Source organism: Nothobranchius furzeri, chromosome 7 (genome assembly GCF_043380555.1).
Source record: "Nothobranchius furzeri strain GRZ-AD chromosome 7, NfurGRZ-RIMD1, whole genome shotgun sequence".
In the NCBI taxonomy this organism is placed as follows: Eukaryota; Metazoa; Chordata; class Actinopteri; order Cyprinodontiformes; family Nothobranchiidae; genus Nothobranchius; species Nothobranchius furzeri.
Window position 1 is genome coordinate 58,315,869 of NC_091747.1, and position 12,636 is coordinate 58,328,504.

The window sequence follows — 12,636 nt, forward strand, 5'->3', positions numbered from 1 at the left end:
ACAGAATAGCTAAGAAATCACAATGTAGGCATAGAAACACTTCTTGGTGTGTGTGTGTGTGTGTGTGTGTGTCAGTGAGTCATGGTGGATGGCCTCTTCTACTGAGCCAGGATCCTCTGGAGGTTTCTTCCTGTTAAAAAAGGAGTTTTCCTCTCCCCTGTCGCTGCGTGCTTGCTTAGTAAGAGGATTGCTGTAAAGACTCTGACACTAGTCAGTGACTCGATGCAACCTTTTAAAGGAAACTTTTTACGAATTAACAAAGAACTGAACTCAATTGGGATATCTTGCCTTAAAACGACTGTTGTCGTAATTTGGTGCTGTATAAATTTACTGAACTGAATAGAAGAGTAGAGTAAATAGAAGAGAGTAGAATAGAAGATTATGTTGGTACATTTTGGTGCAACAACAGCAAAGTAGATTCACAAGAATCTGCAGTGAATACAAACTCCTGCATCCTAATGCACGAAGCAATGTTATCGCAGGTCCTTTCTCCCAGCCGCTCCCCGCTCTACGACCATCTCTGCTCCCAACAAAACCAGGAAGGTTTATTTTTCTGCATTTCGTGATTTGCATAGATCCGTTTACTTGCACTCATTCCTATCTCTTTAGCAGTTTTCCATTCTTGTTTCACTCCAAATATTCTGATACGAGTTTTTACCAAATATTTCTAAATGTATTAAATGTATTTCTATCTTCTAAATGTGTGTTATGAGTGAGAGTTCAAATATTTTGTAGAAAACTTGCTGAGCTTTATAATCTGTGTTCTTTTACATAGTTTTGCATCACATTTTTGCACTAATAAAAAACACAATCATCTCCTCTCATAATTTAATAGTAAAATGAAAAACCAGACATTAAAAAGTCTCAAAAGTGGCCTTACAAACCATTTTTTTATTGTGGATTCAGAGAAAAAAAAGGTTATTTCACATTACAGCTCATGTGGATTTTGATTGATTTATTCTATGTCCTAATATAATATTTACAGTTGTAATGGAAATAATTGTAAATCAGCATAGACAATAAAGATGATAATTAGGGCCGTGACTCGATTAAAAAATTAATCTAATTAATTACAGGCTTGTAATTAATTAATCTAAATTAATTGCATTTTTAGAGTGTTTGTTTTAACTTAAACTTCTGTTTTCAACTTTAAGACACGTTGTTTGTGATTGTTTACAGAGTAGTGAGAACAGGAGCGTTCTCCCAGCGGCAGCCAGGTGCCTCTCGTTTGTCTGACTACTTTCATAAACTACTGTTAGGGCAAAGAATTATTCTGTCTGGTGCTTTCAGCGCTGCACAGATGTTACGTAAATGTTAAAATATAGATAACCGCAACTTTTGTAAAGGTTCCGGTGCCACCGGGCAGCAGAGACGATCTCAGAAAAATGTCCGCGACACGGACTCCGTTGTTGTCTGGAAGTTTTTTTTTTTCCAAGTTAAGAAAAGAGGCGGACGTGTTTCCTAAATCCTGCATCAGTCCAAGCAAGGCAACTTCTTTCTGTTTTTATTCTGTTTTAGTAGCCATTAGCGCTGTGCATTGTTGTGTGCGTCAGTCATATTCGGTCTACAAATAAATCGTGCAATGACAAAGGTTCCGCCTTGCTCGAAATGCAAGCTGGGATTAAATGCGTTAATTCTTTTAAATGCGTCATTTTTTTTCTAATTAATTAATCCATTAACCCGTTAAAGTCTCAGCCCTAATAATAATGTAGAATGAGATTTTTACGCAGAGATTATTCACACATTTTAATTTACATCATTAAGTCATGAGTCAAAGTTAAAGCTGGGAGAACATCTGAGCAGCAGCATCAACATTTACAGGCTCCTTCGGTGGTTCTTTAACAACCTGAAGAAGAAAAAACATGTTAGTTGTGTGACTAAAGTCTAGATGAGTTTGCAATGAGTTTCCTTCCTCCTCCACCTGAGTTTGCTTCTTTGTTTCAGGAGCGACAGACTTGGAAACGCTCTTCACGTCTCGCTGGACTTTGCTGAACATCTTGTTTAAATGTTCTACTTTCTCGCTTTTCACCGCATTTATCTGTAAGGAAAAAAAATGATGTCAAAGTGAGTGAAAATGGACGCTAGGTGTAATGATATCACGGGGGATGTTTCATATTCATGCGGGGAAAAGGATCTTACGTTTCTTAGAGTGGTCGTGACGGGTTTAGTTTTGTTCTTGATCTTCAGATGCTTGTTTGCAACTTGAAAGACGTTCTTCTGCTTTTTCCCCTTCTGTTTGTTCTTCGCCATCTTACCTGAAGGAGGAAAAATAATAGATTTAGAAGATTTAAACTTGGGTAAACATTTATTTTGTTGATTGTTTTTACTGTTTTTGGCAAGTTTTTCACCATAAACCCAAACAAAACTTATTCCTGTGTAATAATAACATGAAATGGGATAAATAGGTAAACATGAATGTTGAGCCCAACTCTCCTTGAAATAGATTTTATTTAATTGGATAGATCACCATGGCAACAGGAAGTATAATTTGTGTTTTGGCTGCTGTAGATTAAAATAATCTAAATTAATCAGTTTTTATTTTGGAGCATAAAACAGTTGATTATAGGTTTTTACAGATAAACCATTTTAAAATGCTCTAAATATCCCGTTAAAACACTCAAGAGTCACCGTTTAACTCTGATGTCATCGTACATCCAGACTTATTTAAAAACATTTTGCAGCACTAAAATACAGATGTCTCAACGAATTGAATTAAACTTACAGAACAAAACATGTCATATCCTGACTTTATGCTGTCACACAGATGGGGAAACATAAATCAAGTAAAAAAAAAGTGTTTTCTTCAATAACAGAAGTTATGGTGGGCTGTAGAGAAACTCAAGACATGAATTTAGTTGTATTTAATCCATCTTTGGATGCTTTCTACGCGCCTGGTCTTTGTGTCTGGGTTTCATTTACAATCATTTGTCACTTTCTGTCTATTATTCTACTTTTATTTAAGAAACACGCCACGCGTTAATATTGTTTTCTTAGGAACAAGTTGTTGAGTTGTCCGCCTGCCAGGCTCCCACGATGTAAACAAACGCATCTACTAAATAGTTCCGTGACGTAGCAGTTTGTATTAAAAAGCTACTAAAAACCCCCAAAACAAGAAAACAGAATATACAGATCGTTTATTTAAATTACCTTTCTGTCTTCGGTCATGTGCCACAAACGTCCCCAGTTTGTTTCGTCATTTACATGCGACAACTGAGTGGGGGCGGTTCAACTTCCGGTTCCCTGAGCCGCATATCCGCCATCTTGCTCAGGGTGGCTGATTAGAACTACTGCGTTGTTTTGGGTGTTGATTCTGTAAAGGCAGGGTTTTGTGCAGCGTTCGGATAATAATCAATTATCTACATTTTTATCAAATATTTGCGCAATTGAAATTGGAAAAAAACTGGAGCTAAAGCACTCTTTAAACTTTACTTGAAGAGAAAATACCAGAAGAGAAAATGCTTGTAATTTTTTGGTATGTACCAATGAGATGATGGCTTTTATTTTGTGATTTGAAAACTTTCAATAAGGAAAATAAATCTATGTATTTTCTTAGTTAAAAACAAGTATAAACAAGTTTAATTAGAATACATATTATTAAAAGTATACACATCATATTACTTACTGTTGCTTATATGTGTATATTTAGGATTACACCGTTTTTAATGCGCGTGAAAGCTCTAATTTAGCCTACTGTTTGTAGTTAGAATGGATAAATGGAAAGATGAATGCAGTGAAAACTCACTGCGTTGCAGTTACACTTATCACCAGCAGGTGTCAGTATTGCACCATCCCAGCTCACCTCTGTTGCCAGCAGTGTCTTCATGCAGCAAACCTTATTATGGTATGCTGCAATGAGCAGTGGTGGCCGCTGGGTAACTATTAAATGTTTGAAGAGATGAGATTTGGGCACATACTCAACTGGATAATTTCTCGTTGTGTCTTTAAACGCCTTGTTTTTGACACCTTTAATGCAAATTTTATTATTTGACAATGATTTATTTCATCTTATCAAATGATGTTAAGGAATGTGATTATTTGGCTGAAATGCTATTGACAGCAGGACTTCATTCTGTTCTGTGTTTTGTTGTCTAACTAGAATGTTTCACCTCAGGACGCACCTCTAGGTTGCATCTCTTTTTTCTGTAATGCACCACATAGATTTATCATTTGCTGACATTCTGTGTTAATTGGTGCCTGGCCACCTCGCGCTGCCACCGTTTTGCGTCACATTATTACGTAATATCGAGGAAAAATCCGTTGGATGGACACCGAATGTGCGCGTATCTGCAGCGTCGCCAGCCAAAGGAGCGCGCGGATGCCCCCGTGGGTTGATCGTGAGCGTCTCTGCGCATCTGAACTCCTCCCGGTCAGTTAACGCGAACATCATGTGGCCGACACCAGCCTGACAGGCGCGAGGGGACCGTATATAAGCGCTGCGGCTGTCAGGTGGAGGACACTGACTGCTCTGCGCTTTGGGAGATTACAGCTCTGCACTGATCCTTAAACATGTCTCACGATTGGGGATACGCACCGAGTAACGGTGAGGCGCTCAAGGACACGAATCAGTGCAGATATTTTATGTCATTGTTCCTTCACATTTTGGGGCAGATTTTTACGCACAAACCCGCATACCCAAACGCGCTTTTAGACTGTTTTCATTGTGCGTAAACCATCTCACCTTATTGACTGATCTTTTATTATTATCATTATTATTAATTTCTATGCAGGACCCGCCAAATGGGCTCGCAGCTTCCCCATCGCAAACGGAGTCCGCCAGTCTCCCATCAACATCGTGCCAGCCGAAGCATCTTACAACGCGGCGCTGAAGCCCCTCCGCCTGCAGTACGACCCTTCCACCTGCCTCGACATCCTCAACAACGGGCATTCCATTCAAGTGACCTTCGCAGATGACACCGACAGCTCAAGTTAGTGTACAAATAATGCATGAATTTGGACTTTCACTCAGTGCCAACGGGGCTCGGTGTCTGTGATCCAATACTGGAGGGATGCTTTGAGATCTGCATGTTTAAGCTGCAGTAAACAAAAATAACGAAATGTATAGTTGTCGACAAGTAGGACTTAAAAACTTGCATTAAGAAACATGCAGGAACGTTGCAACCCTCATATAGATTTAAACGATATTTATTAAAGTAATATTAACAAAAATGCGTGTTTTATTTGGCTTTTGTTAGATTTAGCATCTCAGATACAACTATTCCCTTCTTTGAACTGTATTTTTAAAATAAACCCACAAACGGGGTTTATTGAAAAGGCAGCAGGAATTCTATTGAAAAGCAGAACACAAAGCTAATTGAATTGGTAATGCAACCCCATGGGGACCGTTTCCCATCACCAGTCTTTAAAGCTGCAGAGAGGTCAAAGAAACAAAAAATAGTTATTTGTACACTCCAGTTTAATGCAGAATCATTTGTTCCTTTATGTGAGTGGATTTAGCTTCTTTTTCCTTCAATCTCTGGTTACATTTTCCTGCAGGAATTAATTTCAATTCCACTGTTGCGTATTTAGGATCAGTTGTCCTCTAGCTGCTGTGGTTGCATAACCAACAAAATAAAGGATCGCAAAAGAAAGAAAAAGATTGCATGGGGGAGTTCTAGCTCTCCTCTGTTTGAGGTCATCTGCATGATATAGGCATGCGTCATGTGTATTAATATTGGAAAATGTGAATGTCCCTTTTTAAAATCACTTTTGATGTAAAATAATTCCTTTTATCAAAAGTATTTGACTATTCACTAACCATTAATAGCACAGAGGATTACCTGCTATTGTTGGAAACTAATTATAGATGATGCATTGGAAGGAAGATAAACAACCCTTGTTTCTGAGCTTATTCTGACCTGGTCTGACATAACAGGAACTTAGATGAAGTCATTCAAGGAAGTGTGCACCGTATTTTATTTATCTTGCTCTTTATGCTCAAGGTGACATTTCCTTTGCAGGATTTTTTTTTTTTTTTGCTGCACCACTGCCTGTCTGTGGCTGACTCATGCTGAGTGTCGGCACTGACTCAAGATGTTCTTGTCTTCCCTGCAGCTCTAAGAGATGGGCCGGTCACTGGGACCTACAGGCTTAAGCAGTTTCATTTTCACTGGGGGTCTGCAGATCACAAGGGGTCCGAGCATACGGTGGCTGGGACCAAATTCCCTGCTGAGGTAGGAGCAATCGGGATTAGGACATGGGGTTTGGGATTTAAGTGTAATAAAGAGAAAAATACAATATTATTTTATTGTCGTTGCTGCTATAGTGCTACGGTTTGTCAAGATTTCCAGGCTAGCTTTGATGCCAAAGTTGAACAAATTGTAAAACCAACCAAGACACAATCACTTTTGTGTTGAGGCAGCCATCTTTAATTGGACTGAGCCCAAAAATCCTAGATTCTAGGCTACATCCGGTGAAGAATTACTGCAAATTTGATTGAAACCTGTCTAATATTTCAAAAGATATTTTACTGAAGAACACACACTCTTTCATATATAACTGACACATTTCTAAACTATGGATCTTCTTCATGTTCAGCTCCACCTGGTGCACTGGAACACCAAGTATGCAAGCTTTAGTGAGGCTGCCAGTAAACCTGATGGGCTCGCTGTGGTCGGCGTCTTCCTGAAGGTGCGCAGTTATACTCGGGGTGGCATCAAAACATAAAAACACTCTCATCTAATTACGTTTTCATTTGTTTCAGATTGGCGCTAAAAATGCAAATCTGCAGAAGCTTCTGGATTCATTTGATGCGATCAAAACCAAAGTATGCTCCCATGTCAACAACATTCCTTTGTGCAGTTTGAGACTATTTAATAACATTTTAACGTTTATAAATTTTTATTTTCAGGGGAAGCAGACTTCTTTAGCTAACTTCGACCCTGCTACATTGCTACCTGCATGCCTTGACTACTGGACCTATGACGGCTCTCTGACCACACCCCCTTTGCTAGAGAGCGTTACCTGGATAGTCCTCAGAGATCCAATCAGTGTCAGCCCTGAGCAGGTACATACTCTACAGAACCCGTTCTTTCTAGCAGGCAATGGCCAAGTTCCCAGTGTCTAGAGTAGCTCCACACGCAAATTTTTATCACTGGTCTCGTTGGCTAACATCCCTGCTGAAGAAGCCTCTTGTCTCTAAAGGAAACACGTTACAGTCCTATGTCTTACTTTAAATGATAGGGAAGAGATGGCCATGCAAGAGAACGAGGCCAGACACGAGTAGGCGTTCATGCCGTTCCGAGTCAGCAGGAAATCTTCAACCCACACGTGCATCAAAGTAGTTAAGGCACTTTGCTGCAGTCATTATGAGACTCTGCAGCTTTCAGAGTTAACACATTATATCTGCACCTGTCTTCATGCATAGAACTACAACAGTATAGTGCATGTCAACAGACTGAAGCCGTAACTCTGCACGCTCAAATCTTTTTTATGGCTGTGAGGGAAAACTCAACAATTCGGAGGTGCAGAAGTAACCTTTGGACTTGGTTCCATATCCGGCAGAACCAGCAGTTACAGGCTAAGAAATGATTACCCAAATGATTATTCATCAATTATTTATGAGGGAGTTCAGCCGTCTGCTCAGTCACTGGGTCAAAACTTCAAAGAGAAGCTTAAAGAAGTTACGTTAAGACCAGGGCCGCCCGGATGTGCTTCAACTAGTGGCAACAAAATAATGAAACAAAAAAAAATAATAACGTTTCCACCGTTATGTTATCTGGTATCTGGTATCTGGTACATTCACCCTTTTCTGTTAGAAGGAAAATACACTCTTAAATAGCAGGTTCACTGAGAAACCGTTTCTTATTTGTTCTTTTTGAAAAACAATCGGTCACTCCGACTTTCACACGCAGGTTGAACTTGAAAATGGTCTTCTACCCCTTTTTCCTTCCTTAGCCATCGATAGAAATAAGACGGGGAGGCACTCGGGTCAGAAAATGCCACACAGATCTACGTCACGTTGAAAAATGAGCTTTCACGGACTCAACCATCTTGGCTTGTGACCGGGGAAGGCTGTGTTGATTTTTGCAGCCAGGAGAGAGCAGAGCGCATCTTGGCTAGTTGAAGCTAACTACTAGCATTAACAACTCTACAGCATGGCAGAACTCCTTCAGGCTTGTGTTATTTCTGGAGATAAAACATTAGAGAGCGAACAGAGGCAGCGGAAGAGTTGTCTTGCTGTTAGCCAATCGGATGCGGGATTTTCAGACATCATGAATGATAATGAGATTCCAAATCCTGACATTGTCTCCTCTTCTCGAGCTAACTTCTGCTTCCTGAACCAGGAGCACCAGAGCTTTTATTTTTTACACAGAAAACGACTCACAAGGCGTTCATTTATACTAGAGACCAGAGCAAATGTGTAGAAAAACCAGTGATTTGTGTTTCATGAGGGACCATCAGCGAGGCTCGCTCTGATGACAGTCCTCTCCTCTCGTTTCACAGATGGCTAAGTTCCGCAGCCTCCTCTTCTCTGCTGAGGGCGAGGCCAAATGCTGCATGGTGGACAACTACCGCCCTCCCCAGCCTCTCAAGAGTCGCCGTGTCCATGCTAACTTCCAGAAGTGACCCATCCCCCTCGTTTGACCTTTCTGCCCGCTTGCCCTCTCCTTCCCTTCCCCCTTGTATTCACCCCTCCTGCAGCAAAACAAAAAGCAATTCTCTCTTCTCCATTTTTTGTTGAAATTATGCCAACTGTTCAAAGCCATTTAATACAGGGCAGTTTAATGGTGCAGGGATTTTATCTTTTGTGTAAAATATATTAACTGCGGCTGCGCAGTGGCGCGGCGGTTAGAGCGAGCTGTTGCCTTGCAGCAAGAAGGTCCTGGGTTCTCTTCCCGGCCTGGGCTCTTTCTGCTTGGAGTCTGCATGTTCTCCCTGTGCATGCGTGGGTTCTCTCCGGGTACTCCGGCTTCCTCCCACAGTCCAAAAACATGACTGTTAGGTTGATTGGTCCGTCTAAATTGTCCTTAGGTGTGTGTGTGTGTGTGTGCATGACTGTTTGTCCTGTGTGTCTCTGTGTTGCCCTGCGATGGACTGGCTCTCTGTCCAGGGTGTACCCCACCTGACTGCCCATTGACCGCTGGAGATAGGCACCAGCCCCCTGCAACCCTACGTGGACAAAGCGGATTCAGACAATGGATGGATGGATATTAACCGCATAAAACATGTCATAATTTATTTTAAGGCAAATATTTAATCATGGCAGTGACATTTTCATACATCTTCATCTGGTCTCATGTTTTTACTTCACTGTGTCACCTGACAAGCAATAAAATAAGGATGAATGAGACCTAACAGGAAGTACAACCAGGATCGTTGTAGAATAACGGCTGAGGATTAAACTATATTCCCATCTGCGAGGGGTAGTAAGGTGCCAATAGTGGACACACAGGACCGTCCTGCTGCCAGTCTTTCTGTAATCTCTGACCGACTACCAGCCTCTGCACCGCAGCAGCTTAATGAAATGCCGCAGCCGCCTCCATTGCAAGTGATTGACTCGAAATCCCGCTTCAACACACATCCGCACAGCATTGCACGTGCAGACGTGGCGCCCCCAGGCTCTGACCCGATCATTGATCCAAACTGCACAACAAGGGCATCAGGACAGCCAGCACCATGACAGTGACTTACACCTCTTGTTTATGCAGTTTAATCTTTGTTATTATTATAGATTGCCTTTTAAAACATGAGAGCTAATCTGAATTATGTCTTCAGTGATTCCTAAATGATCCAAAAGCTCCCATTCCTTTCAGTTCCGGGTTGGATAGAAGTAGGGAATGAAATTAGATGAAATATGTAAATTATATTATGTTGGGTGCTGAAGCTTAAAAAAGCAAATTTCTATGGGCTAAAGCACGGAGCCAAGGGAGAAAGGACCTTAGCCATGCAAGAAAATAAACCTGCCTGTAGATTATAAGTATAGATATGACTATAAACAGATTACAGATTAAGAAAATGAATGAAGAATATTAAGCAATGCCTTTTGCAAATGAATATTAGGTCTGTTTTAGGAGTTTGTTGTAGTTCTATTTTGCAAGGTGGATATTTACTAGTGGAATAAATATATTTTATGATTAACTGCTGTTGTGTCTTTTGTGTCTGTTCTTGTTTTCCTTTTTTATTTAGGAATTGGCATGACAAAAATAAACAGATTCTCCTTTAAATTCTTAGATTTTTACCTGAAATCCAACCCGGAGCACAAATACGGGTCAGTAATCTACGCTTTGGTTATATTTCAAGCTACTGGCTAACACTGAGCAGCGCTCCATTCAAATTGCATGGAGCTCTATGAGACGGGGGATGGGCTCGACAAAGAAAAGAAATTCCTACATTGAATCTCAGTAGAGTGTACTGTCACTTTTACAGATTTCTAAATAATCATATATAATTCCTGAAAAGAGGAAAACTCCTGATTGTAGCTTTAAATTCATCAAAGGGACTTTACGGAGTTTAGAATTTTTATGCTCGCGGTTGCCCCCTCAGGCCAAAAGAGTAACGGCAGCTTCAATAGTAGGCTCGTGCACGAGGCGCGCATGCTGTACGTGCACACTCCTTAACGAAAATAACAGCTGAGACAGTCGTGTGTGTGTGTGTGTGTCTGTGTGTGTGTGTGTGTGTGTGTGTGTGTGTGTGTGTGTGTGTGTGTGTGTGTGTGTGTGTGTGTGTGTGTGTGTGTGTGTGTGTGTGTGTGTGTGTGTGTGTGTGTGTGTGTGTGTGTGTGGGTGGGTGGCCCGGAGGACAGAGGACAGGAGAACACGCAGCTAATTAAATAATTTGGTTCTGTACCTTTCTCTTCAGCACAGCCGACAAAGGTTTAAGATGGGTCAGTCCTCCTGCATGCTCAGATCATTCCCTTCCCTTGCTTGAAAAATTGTTCCAAAATGAAAGTTGAACCCACATCTTTTTTATCTGTGAATTCAATGCCGTTCGGCGAGTCTCAAATAAAAATTTGGGCATCTTACTGTAAAAAAATATATCATTAATGTAAAAAAGAAACTCTAAATAGACTATGTTCACATCCAGAATCAAACCTGGGTCTTCTGCGCGGGAGTTCGCCGTCTTACAAGGTGAGCTAAAGCGCCAGTGATGTCCTTTGTATCTGTAACATTTATATCCTTGATGACAGCTGAAACCGTTCAAAGAACGGTTCGGAGCGAAAATGGGTATTTTGTTGCTAATTTGCAGGAAATATCTAGAACAGGGGTGTCAAACTCATTTTAGCTCAGGGGCCACATTGAGGGAAATCTAGTTCCAAGTGGGCCGGACCAGTAAATTAAAAAAAAACTTCAGATTGTTTTCTTTGTTTGATTCAAGTTCTTGTGTGAGCCTTGAGCGCAGCTTTGTTTTATTTATACTCATTACAGAGGAAACTTGCTCACAAAGATACGTTTATTTTCACTCTACATTGTTAAGTATGAAAATAAAGTTTACACAACCATCTCGCGGGCCGGATTTAAACCGCTTGCGGGCCGGATTCGGCCCGCGGGCCGCATATTTGACACCCAAGAAAGTTTTACAGAAAGTAGCTAAGGGTCCTCAGAAATGTAGCTAGGTTCATCACTAGGCGTTAGGAACAGCGACAAAGTCATTGAGTTGGCACTGCCTTTCTCTCTGCTGCTAAAGCTACTGATAGCAAACGCTACGGGCGATGCCTGAGCGTGAACGTGCATGAAGCAGCCTGCTCGACCCGAGCATCTCTCTTTTTCTGTGATTTTACAGAAAAACAAGCAATCACAGTTAAAATGCCAGGGCTCATTCTACAGGACCAGGGCATTGCAGGAGAATGTATGAAGAAGAAAATTATTATTGCCATACTTGTTTTGGCTGTCAAACTTCCATAATGTCCCTTTTAAGTCTTTCAAGAAGATGTGAACCAACATGTGGTCTACCAAGCAACCGACCACCCAGTTAAAGGGTTGAGAATGGTTTTGTTTCTTTCATTTGATCACTGGAATCTCTAAAGTTCAAAACTAACTGGTCATTCGCGCTTTTATCTTGTTTGCTTATGCATACATACCTCAGTTACAACTCGTTGGACCGTCTCCAACAAGTGCTACTGCAACACTTTCCTCTCAGAGCTGTCACGTCACACCTTTTATGATCCCTCTGCATTGCCTCTTTGCTCAAAGGGTCCAAATGGAAACCGTGCAAATCCTAAAATCTGTAACGGTTGCACTGAAGTCACATTCAGACAACACTGGAGTGAGTGCAAACAGAAATAAGAGCTATGATCCAATATCATGATGCAAACACGAGCAAGGGTCACTCACATGAAGGCAGAAGTTTAAATACTAAGCAGGAGGATGGTGAAAGCTAGTGGATTGGAGTTCAGAAAACAGCAGAGCTGTGGAGATCTGTCGTGGGCGAGGAAGGAATATTCCAGGAACATAAACTTGGATGTGAGTTTGGAGGCTGAAGGCTGTCATGGCAGGGGAACTGAGCCTGAGCTCAGGCAGTGCTGCACACAGGTGTGACAGGAGGACAATCAGACATGCCTCAGGTGGGCTGAAGCTGATTGGAGATGAGGATGTGCAGGATGAATGTCAGGGGAGCTGAGGGAACATAAAAAATCAGCAGATCGTGACAAAATCTTCACCACAGTAGGAAAATGCATCCTTGTTTTTTGTTTGCTCGTGA

At 41.2% G+C, this 12,636-nt stretch overlaps 2 protein-coding genes across 3 annotated transcripts; one reads left to right on the forward strand and one right to left on the reverse strand.

Moving 5' to 3' along the window:
• Nucleotides 1-1,731: 1,731 nt before the first annotated feature.
• On the reverse strand, nucleotides 1,732-12,151 carry rbis (ribosomal biogenesis factor). Of its 2 annotated transcripts, none has more exons than XM_054751068.2 (4): nucleotides 12,017-12,151; nucleotides 2,140-2,255; nucleotides 1,922-2,038; nucleotides 1,732-1,846 (listed from the first exon to the last, which is right to left on the reverse strand). In XM_054751068.2, the coding sequence occupies exons 2-4, from the start codon at nucleotides 2,248-2,250 to the stop codon at nucleotides 1,778-1,780; spliced, it is 297 nt and encodes a 98-aa protein (XP_054607043.1). In that variant the 5' UTR covers nucleotides 2,251-2,255; nucleotides 12,017-12,151; the 3' UTR covers nucleotides 1,732-1,777. The 2 variants fall into 2 exon arrangements, with proteins under 2 accessions (XP_054607043.1, XP_015810921.1); XM_015955435.3 differs by lacking the exon at nucleotides 12,017-12,151 and adding an exon at nucleotides 3,148-3,236.
• Nucleotides 4,371-8,988, forward strand: LOC107383032 (carbonic anhydrase 1). Its single transcript, XM_015955436.3, has 7 exons — nucleotides 4,371-4,540; nucleotides 4,728-4,925; nucleotides 6,052-6,170; nucleotides 6,535-6,627; nucleotides 6,701-6,763; nucleotides 6,848-7,003; nucleotides 8,443-8,988. The coding sequence occupies exons 1-7, from the start codon at nucleotides 4,507-4,509 to the stop codon at nucleotides 8,563-8,565; spliced, it is 786 nt and encodes a 261-aa protein (XP_015810922.3). The 5' UTR covers nucleotides 4,371-4,506; the 3' UTR covers nucleotides 8,566-8,988.
• Nucleotides 12,152-12,636: the final 485 nt, after the last annotated feature.

Excerpts from the sequence above, each read along its gene's own strand:
- rbis (XM_054751068.2), bottom strand. The coding sequence starts at position 2,250 with ATGGCGAAGAACAAACAGAAGGGGAAAAAGCAGAAGAACGTCTTTCAA. Across the intron at positions 2,039-2,139 it reads TCACGACCACTCTAAGAAAC|ATAAATGCGGTGAAAAGCGA; the intron begins GTAAGATCCTTT and ends TTTTCCTTACAG. Across the intron at positions 1,847-1,921 it reads AAACAAAGAAGCAAACTCAG|GTTGTTAAAGAACCACCGAA; the intron begins GTGGAGGAGGAA and ends TTTCTTCTTCAG.
- LOC107383032 (XM_015955436.3), top strand. The coding sequence starts at position 4,507 with ATGTCTCACGATTGGGGATACGCACCGAGTAACG. Across the intron at positions 4,926-6,051 it reads AGATGACACCGACAGCTCAA|CTCTAAGAGATGGGCCGGTC; the intron begins GTTAGTGTACAA and ends TCTTCCCTGCAG. Across the intron at positions 7,004-8,442 it reads TCAGTGTCAGCCCTGAGCAG|ATGGCTAAGTTCCGCAGCCT; the intron begins GTACATACTCTA and ends CTCGTTTCACAG.